The 26,328-nt window shown below is 40.3% G+C and overlaps 1 protein-coding gene across 1 annotated transcript; it reads right to left on the bottom strand.

The window, feature by feature from the left end:
• Positions 1–7,619: 7,619 nt before the first annotated feature.
• Positions 7,620–24,638, bottom strand: LOC124116898 (periaxin-like). The gene is made up of 2 exons (XM_048394799.1): positions 24,258–24,638; positions 7,620–8,573 (listed from the first exon to the last, which is right to left on the bottom strand). Exons 1-2 carry the CDS (start codon positions 24,636–24,638, stop codon positions 7,620–7,622), a joined length of 1,335 nt encoding a protein of 444 aa, XP_048250756.1.
• Between the last annotated feature and the right edge of the window lie 1,690 nt (positions 24,639–26,328).

Here is a 26,328-nt window from a genome sequence, read left to right as displayed (position 1 = left end):
TTATCAATTTTCTTAGCACCGAGAGTGTGTGCTTATATATGGTAAATATGGAAATCAAGTAATATGTTATTCACTGTAAATCATGATAAACAAACAGCTATATTTTACATGCTTACTGAACAGTGTTAAGAGTATACCAAACACACATGTAGTTATGATTGAAATGGGCATTTGTAAACACAATATGACATTTGCATCGTGGCATATTAAGAGGAATCAAGCTGTAACAAATGCATACCCTGTGGATGACACAGAAACGTCGCCAATGGCACGAGTGGCGGCCATTCCGTCAAGTATGGATGCAGTAAACCTACATGAAAAAGGCCATTTCATATTAAACGGATCAAACAACAATTTGATCATGAATCAACAATGCAGACAACATATACATTTCCTAATTTGTTCCACTGTGATGATACCCATGTGCTGACAAACCGAGAAACAATATCAGGACCTATTGAGATTTGAAGGCAGGATCATAGGCTTCTGGTGCACCTAAGGGACATAACTCTGTAAAATAAATTGCAGTGCTTTAGGTTACGGACACCCATGCCCCTTACGACACTAGAGGATGACTGAGGTTCTCTTTTGCCCTGAATTCCCCCCTGGGGTATCCTGGCAGAAAACCAGGCCAGCATTACACATTTAGCAGCAGTGTATATTATGACAAACCTCAGCAGCAGTATCTAGTTATGGCAATCATGACGACTTAACAGGTTAGTAGTGATGTGGTCCGATGTTGGTCTCCATATGTTCTGCTGGCGGCAAGACTGCTTCTTTAGGACTACTGTCTGCCAAAACATTTGTTGATGGTTTGGGATATGCTTGACGTTTTCATCACCAGTGTGGCAAACTGTTATCAGATATGACAATATTGGGATCATGTTCCCAAAGAGTCTGGACTTGGCAAGTTTGAGATGATAGATGATAGAGATTGAATGGAGATTGATATAAACAATTGGAGCTAAATATTTACAGTTTTAGAGCTGGATATATTTTGGTTTGACATGATTGATGCAGCACCAACAACTGCCTCAACAAACTTGTGATACTACATGTGACAAATATCAAGCTGATGCTGATGCAGAAGATGTATACCAGTTTTGACGTAATAAGCGCCCTGCTCTAAAAAGCACCCATGGAAATATTTGTAGACTAACATTTAGTCTCTGAAATCTTATATTACACAATATCCTTTTGACTCTAAAAAAAAATAAAAAAATCCCTATGCTGATGTGGAATAGAGCTAGCTACAGCTGGCTAGACTTGCTTATTTATTCATGTATAATATGCACTAGTGTGTTATATGCACCCTTAATTATGGGCAATTATATTCTGGAAAAATATATCTGTCGTATATTAACATTTCAGGGTGTCAGCATAAACTACGAAATTGACGATTCTTCAACTCTAATAAGAGCCTCCTATTTCTAATTTTGAGAGTGCCCTGGAAACTTACTACGTCGAATATGGTATTTAAAATCTTTGGTCATGTTGCATGCATTCAAATTGTTAAATATTACAGGATTTGTTTTAGCTTCTACATGTGCAATATATCATGGCACACAGTTCTGTGAACAGGCAAAATTAGGCCACATTGGTTGTGGAGAGAAACTGGATTGGTGATGCTTGACTCCTGAGGGCTTCGGGCCTGCCCCACACTGGACATGGAGCACATGTGGTGTTTCCTGAGACAAGTGACTTTGTTCGGAATAGGCCTCTGTTCACCCAGCAGTGAGGTGAAATTGGGTTTAACGTCGCGTCCAAGATTATTGCACTTATATAGCGACGTGCATGCACGTGTATGTGTGTGTGTGGCTGCTTGTACTAGTCCGGACTGATGCCGATTTATAGTGCTAGCTCACTGAGATACATGCCGCAGTTTAACATGAATACCCCACTCAGACACAGTATACTGACTCCAAGCCGACCAGTCCTTGTTTTAGCCCCTTAATGCCGAGCGCCAGACAGTCACCCAGCAGTGAATGGGTGCCCAGCTGGTGACTGTTAACCTTATAGTGTCCCACAAGCAGCTTGGTTTGCATAGAGCCTAGGGAGCTGAGAATGATATCAAGTGCACACTGACCCACTGACGTGGGTAATAATAGTGTAGCGCTTTGAGCATGCCCCCCCCCCCCCCCCCCCCGTGTTGTGTCAAAATACAGCTCGGTATAAATGGCCTATTATTAGTGTGAGTGAGTATTGTTTTACGCCGCTTTTAGCAATATTCCAGCAATATCACGGCAGGGGACACCAGAAATGGGCTTCACACATTGTACCCGTGTCGGGAATCGTACCCAGGTCTTCGGCGTGACGAGCGCCCCCCTATTATTAGTAGTGGTAATTATAAAATGTAGGTTGACTGGTAACAGTCCCTGTTAACAATATGAATTTAGACATAAATGTTCTATTTTCGCAATAATGAGAAAGCTATTTGTGGCCATTTTAAGCTGTTGATTACATATCCAGCTGAGCAACAGTGCAAATGAAATAATTATTTTTTAGATTTTGTCTAGTTTTGAAAGTACACCCTGTAAAACAGCAATACAGATTGATCTGGCCTTGAGATTCAAGCAGCAAGATTTATCCTATCATGCAGTTTTACTGACAGTGGCTACACATACCACCAGCTGTCTCTCATACCAACTCCTGAAGAACTGTTAGTCATAAACAAAGGCTCATGTACGTTTATAATTCGACATAATAAGCCTCGATCACAAAGATGCATCTGGAGATTGTTCTCTTGCTGTTGCCATAAGCGACCAGACGAGTGTTATTCTGGGCAAGATTTGTTCGAGTGGTTTTATCGCCCGTGATTTGTTTGCAGTTCCGATTGTTAGGATTGAAAACGTTCAGGGATATTATCTTACAAGGTAAATTGTTGAGGTGTTGCAACAGACATGGCAAAAGTTAAGCAGACAAGAACCTGCAAACTGCGCAGACAGCTGTAGTACACTAAATAATTGGGCATATATTTGACAAGTCAACTGGTTGTGCATCCTAATATTTCCTGACGTTCAGAATGTTCACCATTAGACACCTGTATCTCATCACTAGACACACCTGTATCTCTCCAATAGACACACCTGTATCTCACCAGTAGACACACCTGTATCTCATAACAAGACACCTTTTTCTCACCACTAGATACGCCTATATCTCTCCACTAGATGCAAACCGAACCACCAATACTTGATTTGTTACTCTCATCAAATGCTTATCTTTCAAATTCTGTGTCACATGTGTGAAGAGAAGATTGAGATTCATTTGAAATCACATAATCGCACTCTTCCTAAAGATCTGATTTTGACCTTTCAAGGGAAGTGTCTCCATCTTGTAGAATTCCATTCCCATGTCGTTTACCAAACAAATTGGAGATTGCTTCATTGTGTAACCTGACACTTCATTATGGTCGTCATGACAACGGTGTAATTTATACCATTCATGCCACGCCCTTTGATGGTACAGTCACCCTGAAGGAGACTGATGTCTCTGAATTTGATGCGTCGTCACAATCTCAGTTATCTTCCATTTATTTGAGCTGACATCGTGAGATATTTTTGCAATCAATATTCAAACTGTTGCAGAGGGTTGATGCCAAATCCTCAGTGATGTTATGTAAAACCAATTTGTTGATATCAATATGATGACATCTAGTATTGCTATTTTATGTAGAGTTGAGAAGGTTTTTGAGAATTTTGTGGTCTGAATTGATAACTGAATGTTTGAATAATTCATTATATTTGCAAGTAACAATTGTTTTTTTAAACAATTAAAATAATAATTCAAAACTCAATCTTAGTTGACTGGGAAACAATGTTTGATATGCACAGTGGTTACAATTGTTATGTTTATAAACAGCAACAAATGGAGTGGAGTTTTTTCTTGAAAACCTATGATGAATGACTTGAATTTATTTCATTAACCATTGGAGCATTATACTAAGCCTCCCTCTGCAGTTCACATGCCAATATATGTATAAAAAATATTCAAACCACATTGTATTGGAATTTGCCAAAGAGGGCCTGGAAGTTTTTGTGGAGACTGATTATTTTTTTAGCTAACGCTGGATAAACCAGATATTTTTTTCATTAAAACTATGAGCCATAACAAAAAAAAAAGAAGAAATCTTGCAACTATGTATTTTTTGTGGCAGACAATTCTGGGGAGGACAGGTCCCTGTGCTTGTCTTGAGAGCCCTACTGAAATAGGTCCCCAGTACCCTGTGCTTGTACTGAGAGCCAGACTGAAATAGGTCCCCAGTACCCTGTTCTTGTATTTAGAGCCAGACTGAAATAGGTCCCCAGTACCCTGTGCATGTCTTGAGAGCCCGACTGAAATAGGTCCCCAGTACCCTGTTCTTGTATTTAGAGCCCGACTGAAATAGGTCCGAAGTACCCTGTGCATGTCTTGAGAGCCCGACTGAAATAGGTCCCCAGTACCCTGTTCTTGTATTGAGAGCCTGACTGAAATAGGTCCCCAGTACCCTGTGCTTGTATTGAGAGCCCGACTGAAATAGGTCCCCAGTACCCTGTTCTTGTATTTAGAGCCCGACTGAAATAGGTCCCCAGTACCCTGTTCTTGTATTGAGAGCCTGACTTAAATAGGTCCCCAGTACCCTATTTTTTTTAAGCTCGTCCAACACAACATAATATCATTTAGTTGTTTTGGACATAATAGGAGAATTGACATTCCAGAGTAAGAAGATATATTCATTCAAAAATGGCAGGTTAGTTTTATACAAAAGTTCCGGGATTTGGGAGGATGTACACTCTATAGAAATAACCGAAAACCCATTTGGACAGTTTGCTCTGCGTGACACTCTTGACACATTTGGTGACTGAAGAAAGTGGGGAGCGCACTTGGTGCACCCAGGCCCACGTGTGAGTGAGTTAGTGAGTGAGTATGGTTTTACGCCGCTTTTAAGCAATATTCCAGAAATATCATGGCGGGTTACACCAGAAATGGGCTTCACACATTGTACCCATGTTGGGAATTGAACCCGGGTCTTTGGCGTGATGAGCGAACGCCCTGACTGCCCCTCCAGGCACACGAGACCTGCCAGAACATTTGTACGTGTTCTTGCTTCGGTCCAAAAAATGCTGCATGAGTTTATTGACAAGATAGATTTTCCTTCAGTAGCACAATGTTTCACAAATATGACTGGTCCTTAAATGATGGAGACTGTTTTCAATTTGGTAATGATGAAGAAAATGTCAAAATGTTGCAGATCAGTTCATCATCCAGACATTGACTGGTCCTAATAGAAATTGTTTTTAAATTGGTAATGATAAAGAAAATGTCAGATCAAACATTGATTAAATCAGGAAAAGGTTCATGATGTTATGTCATTTGTGTCGCCAAAAGTCACTGGACAGTGTAATCCCGAATTTGTGGGGCAAATAACCAATTTATCACATAATTGATGCTCACTAATTTGGATTAACTTTTCACACATTTTATAATTAAGCTGTTCTCATAAATAATGTTTCATTTACTACTGGCTACCACAAGCGATAAGAGCAATCTATGCACACTGATGAAATTACATCACAGTGCTTTGCTTTACCATGACATCACAATCAAATGACATCACTTATCTCTCTGCCACTTAAACTGAAGACAATTTCTGCAACTTTAGGTTATTTGTATATTCATACTTCTAAGATATTCCAAGATATTTGTTCTATTTACCATTCACTGTCATAGGTGTAGTAAGTAATTGAACTGCAGATGCATGGATATTTCTTTCTGTAGGCCCATGGCAATAGATGGTTGACATTGATGCCTTGCTGTAGTATTGACAGTTGCAATAGATATAGCACAGTGAAACAAATTACAATCTTTCAGCATTTGTTTGTTACTTGTTTGTTGTTTAATGCCGCACTCAGCAATATTTCAGCTATATGACAGCAGTCTGTAAATAATCGAGTCTGGACCAGACAATCCAGTGATTGATATCATCAGCATCAATCCACACACTTGGGATCAATGACATGCATCAACCAAATCAGCGAGCCTGACCACCCAATCCTGTTAGTCGCCTCTTACAACAAGCATAGTCCCCTTTTACGGCAAACACTGGTTGCTGAAGACCTTTTCTAACCCGGAATTTCACAGGTCAGTCTCTTTACAATCAAAAATTATTCATAAGTTCCAGAACTAGCTTCTTCAGCAACAATCAACAAAACCTGTAGGTATTAGTGATAATGTGATACCTGACCCATAAAATGCAAACTTGCATTATAGGAACGTAAGCTTACTGTCAATAATAATAATGATGATGATGATGATGGTAATAATGATGATGATGATGATGATAATAACAACAACAATAATAATAATAAAACCTTTAAGCATGGGGTCAGATAAATTTTATAAGAAAGATTAGAATGTGAGAGTATCAGAAATGACAGAAAAATGATGAAACTTAACTCAAGAAATTTGTGTTCACCATTAAAACAATTTTGTTGATGTAAGATATGTTCATGACATAAAGAGAACCGAACAAACATTGAATTGAAAAGGTTCTAATACTTTCAACAAAACAAATGGTAGAAAATAGACATTATTCTTTTAGATGACATTAAAGATCTCACTTTACTTTACACATGAAATGTAATCTGTTGACATTTCTTAAAAATATAATCTGTCAGCAGTTGATGTGAGCTTATTGTCCATAATTGTGCCAAGATACTTGTATCATGTAACTATTTATTTAACAAAAATCGCTGAAATACTCTTGTAAGCAGAGTAAAACCCACCTCACTCATGATTGTGTTGTCAATATGTTGTGTACCTTTAATGCCTCAGATCCAAGAGATGTGATTTAGAGTGATAACATTTCAAGATGGCTTGATTGGGTAATTCTGTTCACTGATTCTGGGTTTATTGTATGTTATTTCCATTTAATTGACAAATACCAGATATCTGATTCATCCTGCTTGAGTTTCAGGGCAAACATCAAGTGTCATTGCAGGCATTCCTTTGAGAAAAAACCTGAAAAAGTTAAAAACAGCTATTTGCCAAGAAATATATTTTTATGTTTTCTTACCAGGTTAGAATGACTTTCAATACCCAAATTCAGAATGTTATATCACTAAATACATGAATATTCATTAACTACAATTTGGATAAGTTAAGACTGATATTGTTGCAACATGAATCAGGTCTGATCTGAAACTAAAATAATCTCAAATTGACTTGGAAAAAAATTGAATGTGTAGAAATTCAGTAATTACCTGAAGTACTATACAAAACATAAAAAGCATCCATGACATGCTTCAAATTTAATTTTAAGCACTTGGTGAACCAACATATAAGGCATGATGTATCTTAACTTAATTTACAGGTTCAGGGACCCAGTATTTCAGAAATATTAAATTAAATTAAAAGAATAAGCAACATTCTTTTCTGGTGACAGTTGAGAAGGTGTTGCTGATGAAGCACTGGTTTGCAGAAGGTGGTCCTTGGGTCTGCAGGAAGTATTGCTTGGGGCTGCAGAAGGTGGTCCTTGGGTCTGCAGGAAGTACTGCTTGGGGCTGCAGAAGGTGGTCCTTGGGTCTGCAGGAAGTACTGCTTGGGGCTGCAGAAGGTGGTCCTTTGGTCTGCAGGGAGTACTACTTGGGGCTGCAGAAGGTGGTCCTTGGGTCTGCAGGAAGTACAACTTGGGTCTGCAGAAGGTGGTCCTTGGGTCTGCAGAAAGTACTGCTTTGGGCTGCAGAAGGTGGTCCTTGGGTCTGCAGGAAGTACTGCTTGGGGCTGCAGAAGGTGGTCCTTGGGTCTGCAGGAAGTACTGCTTGGGGCTTCAGAAGGTGGTCCTTGGGTCTGCAGGAGGTACAACTTTGGGCTGCAAAAGGTGGTCCATGGGTCTGCAGGAAGTACTGGTTGGGGCTGCAGAAGGTGGTCCTTGGGTCTGCAGGAAGTACTACTTGGGGCTGCAGAAGGTGGTCCTTGGGTCTGCAGGAAGTACTACTTGGGGCTGCAGAAGGTGGTCCTTGGGTCTGCAGGAAGTACTGCTTGGGGCTGCAGAAGGTGGTCCTTGGGTCTGCAGGAAGTACTACTTGGGGCTGCAGAAGGTGGTCCTTGGGTCTGCAGGAAGTACTGCTTGGGGCTGCAGAAGGTGGTCCTTGGGTCTGCAGGAAGTACTGCTTGGGGCTGCAGAAGGTGGTCCTTGGGTCTGCAGGAAGTACTGCTTGGGGCTGCAGAAGGTGGTCCTTGGGTCTGCAGGAAGTACAACTTTGGGCTGCAGAAGGTGGTCCATGGGTCTGCAGGAAGTACTGGTTGGGGCTGCAGAAGGTGGTCCTTGGGTCTGCAGGAAGTACTACTTGGGGCTGCAGAAGGTGGTCCTTGGGTCTGCAGGAAGTACTACTTGGGGCTGCAGAAGGTGGTCCTTGGGTCTGCAGGGAGTACCACTTGGGGCTGCAGAAGGTGGTCCTTGGGTCTGCAGGAAGTACAACTTGGGGTTGCAGAAGGTGGTCCTTGGGTCTGCAGGAAGTACTACTTGGGGCTGCAGAAGGTGGTCCTTGGGTCTGCAGGAAGTACTGCTTGGGGCTGCAGAATATTCTGAAGGGCTGTGGAAGGTGTTATTTGTTTGATTGTTATTTAACACCGCACTCAGCAATATTCCAGCTAAATGACAGCAGTCTGTAAATAATCGCGTGTTGGTTGGGGCTGAAGAAAGTGTTAAGGGTATGAGAGAGTAGCTATGGTTACACTGAGGGACTGAGAGAGTAGCTCAGGTTAAACTGGGGGTATGAGAGAGTAGCTATGGGAGGATAGTGCTCAGGTGACACTGAGGGAATGAGAGAGTAGCTCAGGTTACACCGAGGGTATGAGAGAGTAGCTCAGGTTAAACTGAGGGTATGAGAGAGTAGCTCAGGTTAAACTGAGGGTATTAGAGAGTAGCTCAGGTTACACCGAGGGTATGAGAGAGTAGCTCAGGTGACACTGAGGGTATGAGAGAGTAGCTCAGGTGACACTGAGGGTATGAGAGAGGAGTTCAGGTTACACTGAGGGTACAAGAGAGTAGTTATGGTTACACTGAGGGTATGAGAGAGTAGCAGCTGTTTCACTGAGGGTATGAGAGAGTAGCAGTGGTTTCATTGAGGGTATGAGAGAGTAGGTATGGTTACACAAAGGGTATGAGAGAGTATCTCAGGTTACACTGATGGTATGAGAGAGTAGGTATGGTTACACTGAGGGTATGAGAGAGTAGCTATGGTAACACTGAGGGTACGAGAGAGTAGCTATGGTTACTCTGAGGGTATGAGAGAGTAGCAGTGGTTTCATTGAGGGTATGAGAGAGTAGGTATGGTTACACAAAGGGTATGAGAGAGTATCTCAGGTTACACTGATGGTATGAGAGAGTAGCAGTGGTTTCATTGAGGGTATGAGAGAGTAGCTCAGGTTACACTGAGGGTATGAGAGAGTAGGTATGGTTACACTGAGGGTACGAGAGTAGCTCAGGTTAAACTGAGGGTATGAGAGAGTAGCTCAGGTTACACTGAGGGTACGAGAGAGTAGCTCAGGTTAAACTGAAGGTGTGAGAGAGTAGGTATAGTTACACTGAGGGTATGAGAGAGTAGTTATGGTTACACTGAGGTTATGAGAGAGTAGGTATGGTTACACAAAGGGTACGAGAGAGTAGCTCAGGTTAAACTGAAGGTGTGAGAGAGTAGGTATAGTTACACTGAGGGTATGAGAGAGTAGTTATGGTTACACTGAGGGTATGAGAGAGTAGGTATGGTTACACTAAGGGTACGAGAGAGTAGCTCAGGTTAAACTGAAGGTGTGAGAGAGTAGGTATAGTTACACTGAGGGTACGAGAGAGTAGCTCAGGTTACACTGAGGTTATGAGAGAGTAGGTATGGTTTCACTGAGGGTACGAGAGAGTATCTCAGGTTAAACTGAGGTTATGAGAGAGTAGGTATGGTTACACTGAGGGTACGAGAGAGTAGTTCAGGTTACACTGAGGGTATGAGAGAGTAGCTCAGGTTACACTGAGGGTGTGAGAGAGTAGCTCAGGTTAAACTGAGGGTATGAGAGAGTAGCTCAGGTTAAACTGGGGGTATGAGAGAGTAGCTATGGGAGGATAGTGCTCAGGTGACACTGAGGGAATGAGAGAGTAGCTCAGGTTACACCGAGGGTATGAGAGAGTAGCTCAGGTTAAACTGAGGGTATGAGAGAGTAGCTCAGGTTACACTGAGGGTGTGAGAGAGTAGTTCAGGTTACACTGAGGGTACGAGAGAGTAGCTCAGGTTAAACTGAAGGTGTGAGAGAGTAGGTATAGTTACACTGAGGGTATGAGAGAGTAGTTATGGTTACACTGAGGGTACGAGAGAGTAGCTATGGTTACACTGAGGGTACGAGAGAGTAGCTATGGTTACATTGAGGGTACGAGAGAGTAGCTCAGGTTAAACTGAGGGTATGAGAGAGTAGCTCAGGTAACACTGAGGGTATGAGAGAGTAGCTCAGGTTAAACTGAGGGTATGAGAGAGTATCTCAGGTTACACTGAGGGTATGAGAGAGTATCTCAGGTTACACTGAGGGTACGAGAGAGTATCTCAGGTTACACTGAGGGTATGAGAGAGTAGCTATAGTTAAATTGAGGGTACGAGAGAGTAGCTATAGTTACACCGAGGGTATGAGAGAGTAGCTCAGGTTACACTGAGGGTATGAGAGAGTAGCTGAGGTTACACTGAGGGTACGAGAGAGTAGGTATAGTTACACTGAGATTATGAGAGAGAGCAGCTATGGGAGGAAGGGGCTCAGTTTACACTGAATACGGTAATCTCTGTGAAAGCAGCAGGAACTCTTAATGGGAATTCGGGCTCAGACTTTGAGCGAGTAGGATTTAATTTCCAGGAAACTATTATTTCCTCCAACAGAGGTGTCAAACACAGAATTAGTTGTAACTATCAATTAGTGAGTTGGTGAATCCCTCACGATACTGGGTAATGTTGTTGTGCTGACAGAGGCACAAATACAACTCTGGATGCTACAGAAGTAATGAGTTGTCAGCAGGACTCAGGATCATGTTTCATTTCACATTTCCGGGATGCTCGGCCTTTCACTAATCCAATAACAGAATAGGTCCCCAGTACTCCATGCTTGTCATTAGAGTTGACTGTAGTTAGGACCTGTGATCCAGTGATGGAATAGGTCCCCAGTACCCCATGCTTGTCATAAGAGTTGACTGTTACTTAGTAAAGGCCTGTAATCCAGTGATGGAATAGGTCCCCAGTACCCCATGCTTGTCATAAGAGTTGACTGTAACTAAGTGAAGGCCTGTAATCCAGTGATGGAATAGGTCCCCAGTACCCCATGCTTGTCATAAGAGTTGACTGTTACTTAGTAAAGGCCTGTAACCCAGTAATGGAATAGGTCCCCAGTACCCCATGCTTGTCATAAGAGTTGACTGTAACTAAGTGAAGGCCTGTAATCCAGTGATGGAATAGGTCCCCAGTACCCCATGCTTGTCATAAGAGTTGACTGTTACTTAGTGAAGGCCTGTAATCCAGTGATGGAATAGGTCCCCAGTACCCCATGCTTGTCATAAGAGTTGACTGTTACTTAGTGAAGGCCTGTAATCCAGTGATGGAATAGGTCCCCAGTACCCCATGCATGTCATAAGAGTTGACTGTTACTTAGTGAAGGCCCGTACTCCAGTGATGGAATAGGTCCCCAGTACCCCATGCATGTCATAAGAGTTGACTGTAACTAAGTGAAGGCCTGTAATCCAGTGATGGAATAGGTCCCCAGTACCCCATGCTTGTCATAAGAGTTGACTGTTACTTAGTGAAGGCCTGTAATCCAGTGATGGAATAGGTCCCCAGTACCCCATGCTTGTCATAAGAGTTGACTGTTACTTAGTAAAGGCCTGTAATCCAGTGATGGAATAGGTCCCCAGTACCCCATGCATGTCATAAGAGTTGACTGTAACTAAGTGAAGGCCTGTAATCCAGTGATGGAATAGGTCCCCAGTACCCCATGCTTGTCATAAGAGTTGACTGTTACTTAGTGAAGGCCTGAAATCCAGTGATGGAATAGGTCCCCAGTACCCCATGCTTGTCACAAGAGTTGACTGTAACTAAGTGAAGGCCTGTAATCCAGTGATGGAATAGGTCCCCAGTACCCAATGCATGTCATAAGAGTTGACTGTAACTAAGTGAAGGCCCGTACTCCAGTGATGGAATAGGTCCCCAGTACCCCATGCTTGTCATAAGAGTTGACTGTTACTTAGTGAAGGCCTGTAATCCAGTGATGGAATAGGTCCCCAGTACCCCATGCATGTCATAAGAGTTGACTGTAACTAAGTGAAGGCCTGTAATCCAGTGATGGAATAGGTCCCCAGTACCCCATGCATGTCATAAGAGTTGACTGTAACTAAGTGAAGGCCCGTACTCCAGTGATGGAATAGGTCCCCAGTACCCCATGCTTGTCATAAGAGTTGACTGTTACTTAGTGAAGGCCTGTAATCCAGTGATGGAATAGGTCCCCAGTACCCCATGCATGTCATAAGAGTTGACTGTAACTAAGTGAAGGCCCGTACTCCAGTGATGGAATAGGTCCCCAGTACCCCATGCTTGTCATAAGAGTTGACTGTTACTTAGTGAAGGCCTGTAATCCAGTGATGGAATAGGTCCCCAGTACCCCATGCATGTCATAAGAGTTGACTGTAACTAAGTGAAGGCCCGTACTCCAGTGATGGAATAGGTCCCCAGTACCCCATGCTTGTCATAAGAGTTGACTGTTACTTAGTGAAGGCCTGTAATCCAGTGATGGAATAGGTCCCCAGTACCCCATGCATGTCATAAGAGTTGACTGTAACTAAGTGAAGGCCCGTACTCCAGTGATGGAATAGGTCCCCAGTACCCCATGCTTGTCATAAGAGTTGACTGTTACTTAGTGAAGGCCTGTAACCCAGTGATGGAATAGGTCCCCAGTACCCCATGCATGTCATAAGAGTTGACTGTAACTAAGTGAAGGCCCGTACTCCAGTGATGGAATAGGTCCCCAGTACCCCATGCTTGTCATAAGAGTTGACTGTTACTTAGTGAAGGCCTGTAATCCAGTGATGGAATAGGTCCCCAGTACCCCATGCATGTCATAAGAGTTGACTGTAACTAAGTGAAGGCCCGTACTCCAGTGATGGAATAGGTCCCCAGTACCCCATGCTTGTCACAAGAGTTGACTGTAACTAAGTGAAGGCCCGTACTCCAGTGATGGAATAGGTCCCCAGTACCCCATGCTTGTCATAAGAGTTGACTGTAACTAAGTGAAGGCCTGTAATCCAGTGATGGAATAGGTCCCCAGTACCCCATGCTTGTCATAAGAGTTGACTGTAACTAAGTGAAGGCCTGTAATCCAGTGATGGAATAGGTCCCCAGTACCCCATGCTTGTCATAAGAGTTGACTGTAACTAAGTGAAGGCCTGTAATCCAGTGATGGAATAGGTCCCCAGTACCCCATGCTTGTCATAAGAGTTGACTGTTACTTAGTGAAGGCCCGTACTCCAGTGATGGAATAGGTCCCCAGTACCCCATGCTTGTCATAAGAGTTGACTGTAACTAAGTGAAGGCCTGTAATCCAGTGATGGAATAGGTCCCCAGTACCCCATGCTTGTCATAAGAGTTGACTGTTACTTAGTGAAGGCCTGAAATCCAGTGATGGAATAGGTCCCCAGTACCCCATGCTTGTCACAAGAGTTGACTGTAACTAAGTGAAGGCCTGTAACCCAGTGATGGAATAGGTCCCCAGTACCCCATGCTTGTCATTAGAGTTGACTGTTACTTAGTGAAGGCCTGTAACCCAGTGATGGAATAGGTCCCCAGTACCCCATGCTTGTCATAAGAGTTGACTGTAACTAAGTGAAGGCCTGTAATCCAGTGATGGAATAGGTCCCCAGTACCCCATGCTTGTCATAAGAGTTGACTGTTACTTAGTGAAGGCCTGTAACCCAGTGATGGAATAGATCCCCAGTACCCCATGCTTGTCATAAGAGTTGACTGTAACTTAGTGAAGGCCCGTACTTCAGTGATGGAATAGGTCCCCAGTACCCCATGCTTGTCATAAGAGTTGACTGTTACTTAGTGAAGGCCTGTAATCCAGTGATGGAATAGGTCCCCAGTACCCCATGCTTGTCATAAGAGTTGACTGTTACTTAGTGAAGGCCTGTAATCCAGTGATGGAATAGGTCCCCGGTACCCCATGCTTGTCATAAGAGTTGACTGTTACTTAGTAAAGGCCTGTAATCCAGTGATTGAATAGGTCCCCAGTACCCCATGCATGTCATAAGAGTTGACTGTTACTTAGTGAAGGCCTGTAATCCAGTGATGGAATAGGTCCCCAGTACCCCATGCATGTCATAAGAGTTGACTGTTACTTAGTGAAGGCCTGTAATCCAGTGATGGAATAGGTCCCCGGTACCCCATGCTTGTCATAAGAGTTGACTGTTACTTAGTAAAGGCCTGTAATCCAGTGATGGAATAGGTCCCCAGTACCCCATGCATGTCATAAGAGTTGACTGTTACTTAGTGAAGGCCTGTAATCCAGTGATGGAATAGGTAGGTCCCCAGTACCCCATGCTTGTCATAAGAGTTGACTGTTACTTAGTGAAGGCCTGTAATACAAGTGGAGTGTAGTGATGACCAACAATACAGTAAAGGAGGACGTCTCCAATACTCCCAACCACATTGAAAAACCTATTAATAGCCATTATTCAGTCATGATTGTTCAAATCTTTAGTTGAGCTACAGTACTGCGGCACTATTTTCTATTAACGCTGCAAACTGATAATTATGTTCACATAAAAAAAAAATTAAATAATTTTTCTAGCCTGATTGTGACCAATGTAAATGCTCAATGTCTTGTAACTGTGCTCAAATACCATTCAGAGCTTCTCCAGCACTCCAAACAGAATGTGGCTTTGTTCCAACAAAATTGTATAAAAAAACTTTCACAAAAATGTCCAAGGAAATAGAGAATTTGAAAAAAACATTTCTTATCCTACTGACCCTATAATCTCATATGCTGGATGTCCTACTGTTCATCTCCTTTCAGAGAAGAAAATATGTTTTGGCCAGTAAGAATATCCTGTCTAACAAATATCGCCTCTCCTTGGATATTAAATGGACTGTTATTAAGGATTAAGTCTGTTAGCCTGAAGGAATATCATTCTTTTGTATTAAAAATCGTATTCCTGAACATTCATAAAAGCAACTGATTTTTTACAATCTGCCCTTATGAAAAGTTGAAGGGATAAAACTCCATCCAATCACATGGCGGGCAGAATGAGGGGATGTTGACTTTAACAGAAAATATTCAAACTGATAACAAGAAAACAAAAAATGGAACTGCAACTTTTAAAGCAGGCAATTTCATGAACGTGATTGGAAAGTGCCAGCACAGATGGTTGAAGAAGACAAGCCATGGACAGACTACAAATAGTGTTAGTGGAACCTGCCGATAGTGGCATGCCCTGCGGAGATGTAGAGGAGAGCCATGAGTAGCACTGTTGTCAGTACATGCTTCTGTGGACCCTTTCCTGTATTATAGGAAGAGCAGTGATGTTTTATCCATGCAATAACTGATCCACAGGTACAGAAGCTCACCTTCATTAGATGACTTTACACTTGAGAAGTTATTGTGAATGAATGTTGTCCCTTTGGTCATACAAATGACGCAGGTACAGATGTTTGATCCAGGATCCAGGATCCAGGGGGATGAGGGCAAGGGGTACAAAGTGTGGAACTCATATTTGTATCCCCTGCTATTGATGGAATATTGAGCCATAAAGCAAACCTCTGAAATGGGCGAAACTCTCACAACTTTCTTCTTTCTGTTAATCTTGATGGATGTCATTTTCATCAATTGAAGTTCATTTATCAGCTGATAGGCATATTTTAAGCTAACTTTCCATATATATTTTTCATATATCTGGGTAATGCTTTTCAAGATGCCCAGGAATTTGGTCCATAACAGAATAATTTGGAAATGTATGAGGGGCCTGGTATAAAAATATGTAACAGCCTTCGAGTCCACACAAATACAACACTTACTCTGAGAAGGTTTGGGACATAGGACAAAGGACTTGCTCATTGTTATATTCTTACCTGAAGTTCGAAAAATCATCCGTCATACTTACATTCAAGTGGACCATTCAACTTTAAATTTTGACATTTTCAATGGGCAAAAGAAGGGCAATATCATACTCCCTCTTTTCAATAATCATCATGTTATCAACCATTTTAACATGTCTGATAACTTTCATGCAAAAAACAATATTTAAACAATTATTTTATCTTTAAACTTTGACATTTTCTGAAGGCCAAAATGGGCACAAGTGTTAGGCATTATATAATGTGAGTTGGTTTATGAGACAAAAATTACCTGAAACTAAAAATAGAGAAAAAAACACTTATGGCTATTTTGAGGGGTCCAACACTTTCACAATTTGGTGATATGGGAGAAAAACACGATATTTTATCACTTTTGTTCAAAATAAATGGTGAAATGTGTATAAAATCTTATGAACTGCTAATCTGGAAGTTGAATTTTTTAAAAAGAATTCCGACATTGAATTTTAACATGGAAACTTTCACTTGATTAATTGAGCGTATCACATCAGATGGAAAAAGTTGTCTGTCCGCCAGGCTCCTAACCTTTCCTCATCAATGATAGTCTTCTTATACATGAGGCTCGCAGATCGTCATCATTTCTTACAACAGCAACATGCAACACCCACCAGCGGCAAATTAATGACAAAATCTGGATAGAAACAAAATGTTTATAAAAACATCCTGATTTCATTTTAAATTTGACACTGTCCAATCAATCATACATGAATTTGACAACAGGTAATTTAAAACAGAGCTTTTTCCATACAATCAATTTTGCTGCAAGACATGTTTGTCAAGCTGGGAAGCTGAAGAGGTAAATGATATTGTTGACATATGGCTACTGTTTACTGTAAGAGGATCTAATACAGTTGAACAGGGAAGCGGACATACCGTATTCAACGTAATAAGCGCCCCGCTCTAATAAGCGCCCACGGCAATATTTGCTACTATATTGGCTAGTGAACAATCCCAATTAGCACCCCTTCCGATTGATCAATGTACACAAGACTTATTTATTCGCGTATAATACGTACTCGTGTGTTATATGCACCATAAATTATGGGGAATTAAATTCTGGAAAAATATATCTGTCGTACATAAACATTTCAGGCTGTCAGCATAAACCACAAAATTTATCTTTCAACTCTGTTTTTTTCACCAAATTAAATTCTAATAAGAGCCCCCTATTTCTAATTTTGAGAGCGCCCAGGGCACTTATTACGTCGAATACAGTATACCTGGTTTGATCAAGTGCCACGATTGTAAGCAGGAGTCAGTGTTTCATAGTGTCTGATCAATGGTATTGAGTGTTGGATACAGGGTGTGTGAACAGATCTCTGGCATCAGCTGTTGACTGTAGGCATAAGACACCATGTGGACAACACATGCAGGTCAGTGAGTACATCGTAGGTCATTGACGCCAAACACAGTAATCTGATCTGTAGTCCTGAAACACATACAGTAAACTACGTTTATAATGAACAAGTATATAACGAACTGACGGATTAAACAAACTTATTTTTTGGTTCCAGGCCATTTGCTGTATATATGTGCTTATAACGAACTACGGTTATAACGAGCCAAAATAAGTGTCCCTTTGAGTTCGTTATAACCGCAGTTTGATGTTATCTATAAACAACATCAGTTTGATAATCACCTAACAAATCTTCTAAGGGAGGTGACTAAAGAAATGTTTTGGCATTTCAGTTGGGTCACAAGTGGAATGAAAATTGTCTGAAGCCGCTTCTGGAGTAACAATAACGGGGAATCTTGCAGCCACTTACAATTATCTGAAAGATGACCTTGACCATTGACAGACATGCCATTGACGTTTGCATGTGGTAGAGAAATCTGGTCATGCCTGTCCGAGACATGAAGTGTAATATACCACTGGGAACGTCTGCCACGAAACCTGAGTATTCCTGAAATTCTCCTGATTCGAAGTTTCCCGTTCTTAATTTTCATTAACGTTTTACCGACAAAGCAAACGTCGAAAAAAGGAAAAAGGGAATGGGTAAGGGAGGTAACTCATATTGTTTAGAAACCAAAGCTACTGCCAGTTTGAATGGACATGAAGACTTTCTTTCCATCAAAAAGCTTTTTGAGGGCAGTCAGTTTTTCAATGTTGAAATTTCTTGCAAACTCTACCGTAATCAATGGGACTGATGTCATATTGTTGATATCACAATCAAACATTTAGGATGGTTTGAAACTCGCATTCTAATTGGTCTGTTAGACTGAGTAGCGTAGCAAATCAAATTGGATTATGAAAGGGTGAAAACCAGAATGGATCGTGGGTTACTTTAGGTTTACCCGTCCCTGGAGCTACAGAGGATGGGATTTGTCAACCTTCATGGCTATATCAAGTTTCAAGCATGTAGAGTAACCATGCCTCAGAACGTAATGGTGTAAGTTTACACTGTCATCTTTCCCTCCAATTTACTAACAGGTTCTAAACAAAAACTGGTCCTCATGAGAGCTCAGATGTTTCATGCAAGAAAATTGAGGCACAGAATAAGACCTAAACGAATTATGACACTTCTCCAATGCTGAACTCTTTTTTAAGTGAGAGGAAATTGTTTTCACGAAAATGAATTTTAAACGGCTTCTTTCCATTCAGCTCGGAAGCTATGTATGCATGTTTGGAATGCATGACATTTAGAAAGAAACAGGAATGTGACCAGTTTTTTAATTTTCTGATGTTTCAGGACCATCTTTTTATTTGGAATATCTATTCATTAACTATTTGTCATTCCCTGAAGTCCATGTCATAATGATTTATCTAGTTTTCACATTCAAATATTTTATAGCATATTTTTCTTCAAATTAACCTGTATTTTGATTGATTTTATCCATATCGTGAAACAAACACAAAGTTTGGCAGAGCAAAATATCAGCTATAACAAATATACTACTGTGATAATGAACAATTCATGACATTGCTGAAATATTGCTGAGGGGGTCACTGGTTTCTGGTGTCCCCTGCCTTGATATTGCTGCAAGCAGAGAAACACAACACTCACTCCAGTTATAGGTTTACCTGGTCCAGACTTGACAATTTACAGACCACAACGACATAGCTAGAACACAGCTGCCTGCTGCATGACATCCTCACCACTCACGATTATATGAACCATCAGTAAATAGTACTACAAATCAACATGGTACCATGGAACTTGTATTAGTTTTATGTAGTACTGGTACTTTACTCACCCTACAATATATGTGTATCCTGAAACAAAATCTTTGAGGGTCCCAACCCCTCCTCCTTAAGACACCAATACCATCTAATTTTTATCCCCCACCACACAGTGGGGTGGGGGGATATAGGAACAGAGTTTGTCTGTCCGCCCGTCTGTCCGTTTCTGAAAGGGGACATATTATCTCAAAAAAACACATTTAAGTCAGAGAAAGGAATTTTTACACACTGATATTACTGGTCATAGTCTTAAATGAGTTTGATAATTGGTGTATTAAATTCAATTTTTACAGAGTTATGGCCCTTGCTCCATGCTTTTCAACTTAGTACACACCGCATGAAATGGGGATGAGTTTTCACAGAAACTACTGAAATTACATGAATAAAAGTACTGAGTCTGAAAATTGGTCCCGTCAATTATTGTTTTACAGAGTTTTGTCCCTTGTCTGTGCTTTTCAACGAGGTGCATAGTGTCTGAAATGGGGACAGCTGTTCTCAGAAATTACTGACATTACATGAATGAATGTTTGCTTGCCTGTCTGTGAGATACTTGTCAAGACTCGAAAATTGGTCCCCGTAAAGTATTTTCTTCAGAGTTACTTCCCTTGTTACATGTTTTTAGATTTTGAGCATACACAGTTACGGCCATTGATCCATGTTATTTTACAAAGTGAAAAGTGACTGCAATGGGGACAACTGAAGATAGCTTATCTAAGAGATACTCATAATACAATTGGTGCCGTAAACAAATTTCAGAGAAGGGCCTTTTGTGTGTATTATTTTTACATCTTATAATTTTTTCTGAAGACATAAAGAAGCCCAAGTGCCTATAGGAGGCTTTATAGGAGTCTGTCATTTTTGTTTTCACAACTATATGCACAAACAAACTTCTAATATGCCCCATGGCAGAGATAGGGATAAAGCTGTTAAATTCTTGCCACATTTGCTCATATCTGAATCCCGAATACTGAATGACACAAATCTCAAAAGCGCATCTCAGAATTCACTCTACAAAGGCAGAATGTCGATAACTGACGAAATCCTATAGAACACGCTCCCAGGTCAAAAAGGGTGCAACTTGAAGTTGCATTACACACAAAATATGAAACAAAATCAAATATATAAAGAATTATTTTTTTCGTACTTTCTAAAAAAAGTTGAATCTGCGTTCTAAATAAGATATTATTTGCGTCGTGCATACCACACTGCTGACTGAATCCCACGAACCAACAGGGTGTTGACAACATCATCATTGGCTGCATCGATATGTTAAGAGTTACAACCCTAGACTTCAGACATCCTCGTGTAAATTTGTACTCCCTCGTCAATTGCGGTAAAATCTCTAGGCATTGAGTAATTAGTGAGGCCGTCTTCATTGCCCTAATGATCACAGTTTGTCAAACTATTCTGCTTGAGTCTCAAAGAATCTGATGCAGGGGAATAGACGATGAATTGTTGATGCTGGGTGTGTTGTCCTCTGAACGATTACGGTGGACAAATACCAAAATTGGCTGTCAGGACTAAATAAGGATTGGTAAATGTTTACGAGAGTCTGGGGAAATTATTGAATCACCAAGGACTCGTGTCAATTGTCGGCTGTCCACACAGACCACAGAACATTGACTTCCTAACGGTAATTGTAATGTCTCTCTCTGAGCTTGTATACAACGCAGCTCTCTGGATTATATATCGGCTGAGGAAATGAAATAAAAAGGTTTGACTGATGCATAAACATTGGAGATCAAACTGATGTCAAATTTTGTAATGTGAACATTTAATGAATTCAGTCAGTGTCATAACGAGCCGATCAAAGTCCAAGATGGCCAGTACCTCAATAAAGTCCCTAATGAGGATCTACCCTCTTCTTTTCATGATGGTGTAGACGCTGTCACGGAAGATGTGGAATACAGCAGAGAAGACAGCAGGAATTCTATATGATCCCTCAAGCTATATTTGTTGGAGCAAGTTTGCAAATTGTTTGTTATTGGATTTTAAAGCATCATTGTATTAAATAAAGCTGAATTACACAAGAAAACAGCATTATCACTGCCCCCCACCCTGGGGCACATAAGAATTTTGCTTGTTCATAGTTGTGATTATAAGCTATAAAAAAGAATGAAAAAAAGACTTAAGAAGAGATTGGCACGTTGGCCGGTTACGTCATCAGAAAAAATTCTTAAATGTGAAATAATACACACAAAAGGCCTTCTCTGGAATAAAATAACTCAGTCTTGATAAGTATCTCTTAGAAAAGCTAACTCCAGTAGTTTCTGAGAAAAGTTGTCCCCATCGCACATACAAAGCACTAAGTAAAATAACATGGTTCAAGGACATAACTCTGTAAAAAAATAATTGACGGGACCAATTTTCGAACTCACTCTTGACAAGTATCTCTTAGACCAGAATGCAAACACTCATTCATTATAACTCCAGTAGTTTCTGAGAAAACTTGTCTCCATTTCACGCAGCATGCACTTCATTGAAAAGCACAGAGCAAGGGCCATAACTCTGTAACAAATGAATTTACAACAATTTTCGAATTCATATGTGATCATGACCAGTAACATCAGTGTGTAAAATTTCATTTTGCAGAGAAAATTTGTCTCGATTGAGAGACGGAAAGACATGCATGCACGTGTTAGTGTATCTGTATGTGTGGCTGCTTGTACGAGTCCCGACTAATGCCAATGTTATAGTGAAAGCCCACTAAGATGCCATGCCGCAGTTTAACATGAATAGCACACTCAGACACAGTACACTGACAGAGCTGACCAGTCCTTGTTTTAGCCCCTTAATGCCAAACGCCAGGCAGGGTAACAACTTGTAACGTCTTTTGATATGACGTACATGGGGATCGAACCCAGGACCTTCTGCTCTCTGGGCAGGTGCTCTACCACTAGACCATGGAGGCAGTCTTTTGTAAATTGTGTATGATTAACTCGATATAAAGTGTGATATGTTAAAGTGTGAGAGATTTGTCCAAGTATGTATGTCAAAAGGGTGAGTCGCAAATTCAAATGTATTGTTAATATTGTCACTATCTGGTGTGCCATTATATATAGCTATCCATATAAGTCAATTGTAAAATATTATTATTTATATTTGAGGGCAAAACTACCTTGTAGGGATCTCCAAATCCTACCCAATAAATATGGACAAGAACAGTGTAGACATGAAATGTTTGGAGACATTTATGTACAGTTGCCAATTCTCTTAAAATTGAGACAAATATATTACAGGGGAATAGCTCTGTTTTGTAACCACAAATATTCACTGATCTTTAACGAGTCTGATGGGCCTTTGGTACATATTTTTGTCTTATTAAATTTAATCTGTTTTAAAATATGCTTTTTAAACGTCTTTTTGTATGTAGTTTTAGAACTTCTATCTCAGGAATAGGAAACTTAGCTGAAATCAACCCTGACAATATCTTTCGAATTCTTAAATTTTTGCATCCCTCCTCTTGGCATATCGACCAAGAAGATCCATATAAAAACAAGGATTATAAGGGTTGGTCTGCATTTATGACGATTTATGTCGTTTGAGTCTTTTAATTCCCTCAATATCTCAATTGTGAGATGGGATAATATTTACATTTAAAGGTTACACAACTGAAGGTCATTCAAGGAAAACTTGGAGGGTTGCACGGAATGGCTGTTATGGTTAATAAAATCAAGTGGATCTGGGTCTTGAACCGTGGTTGAGGAGGATGAAATGAGTGCAATAAGGTTGTCAGTCTCAGGCCCTTTTGTTTATCGTTTACACATTATTGCTACTTAATTAGTTTGGTTCAGTCCAAAAGCAAAACAAAAATTTGCAAAGAAAAAGAAAATTGCATGATGTTTGATATATTTTAACAGAAACATCTGAATATATCTATTACTGAAAAGGCTGTTTTTTGTTTATAAGAGATGTAGTTGCCTGAGACTTCACACAATGCAATTACCATTTAAAAAGTTAACAGCAGCAGGTGACATAGACTTGGAATCTACTACCTGTCTCTTGACATTATTTTGAGTACATGTATGAGATTTTACTCAACTCGGGCTACCGACTCCCTGACTGTTATACATTTAGTTACTTTAATGTTGTATGACCTTCAGCTGTTTCTTTGTATTTTTCAAGAAAATAAAAATATATTCAAATTAAATTATTTCATTTTATGATTGTCGGTTTTGGCAATAGTCAATTATATTTGTAAATCAATGAAAAGTCACCTTGTAAATGGCAGTATCTGGATAGAGAACACTTTATCAGGCTGACATTGATGAAACTAGTGCTAAAAGTAGCCTTCACCTTATCCAACCTTTCATCCTTGACCTTGCTAAGACAGTGTCTTTAAGCTCAAGCGAACAGCTGTTTTCCATCAATTTTCAATGTTTTAATTCTTTACAATGGCAAACTGAAACACATGATGCATAAAACCACATATACCCCTTGTGATACTGCTTGTATTGTACAGTCAATAAAGGGTTTATCAGGTCCAGAATCAGTTACTTACAAGCCATCACCAGGGACAGAATTGTATTATTTGGGGGACACTGTACCAGACAGAACTAACAACGATGTTTTGATGTGCCCTTTGGAATTGAAGCGTGCACAAGAAATATTTGTGATCCATCCTCAACCTCCGTGACTGTTATTTCACTGTGAACAAGATAACAAGCAGTTGTAATTGAGAAAGTTTTCTTCCTTTCTTTTCATCGAAATATGATAATACCCTTTCTGTTGCTGAATCTCCAGATTTTTATGAACTATGCTGTGCATTCATCGCATGTTTATTTTCAATCTGTTCTTCCAGTTTTCTTGTTGAACTGAACATTCATCACTGGCTTCATAAATAAACATCTTCACAAGATAAAATATATAAAAAATATGATTTCAAAAAGTGACCTTCAGCAGAAACCTTTTTCAATTGCGTCATGATTTTGACTTGCCACTGGCACTCTGATACCAGGATTAACCATCTGTGATGTTTCTGGCACTCTGATGCCAGGATTAACCATCTGTAATGTTTCTGGCACTCTGATACCAGGATTAACCATCTGTGATGTTTCTGGCACTCTGATACCAGGATTAACCATCTGTGATGTTTCTGGCACTCTGATACCAGGATTAACCATCTGTGATGTTTCTGGCACTCTGATACCAGGATTAACCATCTGGGATGTTTCTGGCACTCTGATACCAGGATTAACCATCTGGGATGTTTCTGGCACTCTGATGCCAGGATTAACCATCTGTGATGTTTCTGGCACTCTGATACCAGGATTAACCATCTGGGATGTTTCTGGCACTCTGATACCAGGATTAACCATCTGGGATGTTTCTCACTATGACCTTGAACTGACAGCAAAGTGCTTAATTTAATTATCAGGTTTTCACTCCGATATGACATTTATTTGTAGGTCAAGTCAGGTGGGCTTTGTACAGAATAAAGACTGCACCACTATGTTGCTGTTGATTTTTTATGCACCCTGTTGTTTCTGATGTCAATGGCATATACATGCAAAACATACCCTTGGAGGAACATTTGTTTCCTGCGTGAGTTACCTTTTGTTAAAATCTGAAATTCGAAAATGAGGTGCTAATTAAAGAAATGAAGCCAAATCACTTTAGAAAGCTAACAGCTGATTGGCTCAGGAACCCTCAACCAAGTCAGCGAGCCTGACCACAAGATCCCGTTAGACACTTCTTACGATAAGCGTAGTCGCCTTTTAAGGCAAGCATGGGTTCCTGAAATCGTATTCTACCCTGAATCTTCAGGGGTCTCTGAAAATATGTACTTTGATAGAAACAAACAACTGCATTTAAATTGTTAGCGCACATGAACTCTTGATTGAAGTGAACTTGTGGCATGTTTTCCGTCTACCACCTGTCTGTCTGTCTCTCCGTCTCATGAAACAGTTACGTTTTTGACATTTGTCTGAAAAACAATGCCTATGAGCTGGAACACTGTGAGGATGTTCTGAACTTTGTGTATTATCCCCTGCCACAAAGTAGGGCGAGGGATATTGGAACAGAGTTCATTCAACCGTCTATCTGCTTCTAAAAGGGACAAATTTTCTCAAAAACTATTTAAGTCAGAGAAATGAAATTTTACACACTGATATTATGGGTCATATTTCAAATGAGTTCCAAACTTGGTGTAGTAAATCATTTGTTATGGCCCTTTTCAACTTAGTGCATAGTGTGTGCAATGGGGACAAGTTTTCTCAGAAATACAGAAGTTGCATGAATGAAAGTTTGCTTGCTTATTTAAGAGATACTTGTCAAGATTGAGTTCGAAAATTGGTGAAGTCAGTTGTATTTGTACAGAGTCATAGCCCTTGATCCATGTTATTTGACCTTGTGCACAGTCTTAGCAATGGGGACAAGTTTTCTCAGAAACTACTGTAGTTAGTTTCCAGAGAAGGGTCCTTTTGTGTGTATTAATCTCACATTTAATCATTTTTTCTGATGACATAATGCAGCCCAGGTGCCTATCTTTTCTTAAGGCTTTATAGGACTCTTTTTTCATTGTTTTTTTTCACTGCTAAATGAACAAACAAACTTCTAACATGCCCCATGGAAGAGATAGTGGTAACGCTCACAGTTTTCTTGCCACTCTTTTATAGTTAAAATTCACTACTATATGAACAAAAACAATTCTAATATGTCCCATGGCAGGGGATAGTGGTAACGCTGTTTTCTTGTTCTCTATATAATCACAATGTTTATGATCAAATATTCAAAACATATTACAGTGAGCTACAGAGCCTGATTGCTCTATTTGTTAATTTGAAGCATTTTGTAACTCAACTGTAAATTAATATATTCCCTTACTTCTGAAAATAAATCTCGGCATTCCCCTACTTCTTTGCTTCAATATACTTCAGTAAAAATAACAACATTTGGGTATCGTATTGATATCATCTTAATTGTTACTTACAAGTCCAAATGATGATCTATGGAGTGTTGCAGGAAGTCAATTACCAACAACATCGTCAGTATTAACATTCTCGACCC

This window comes from Haliotis rufescens, unplaced genomic scaffold (assembly GCF_023055435.1).
Source record: "Haliotis rufescens isolate VD_foot unplaced genomic scaffold, xgHalRufe1.0.p SCAF_13, whole genome shotgun sequence".
NCBI lineage: Eukaryota > Metazoa > Mollusca > Gastropoda > Lepetellida > Haliotidae > Haliotis > Haliotis rufescens.
Note: the sequence above shows the minus strand (reverse complement) of the source record. Positions and strands in the feature narration are given on the sequence as shown.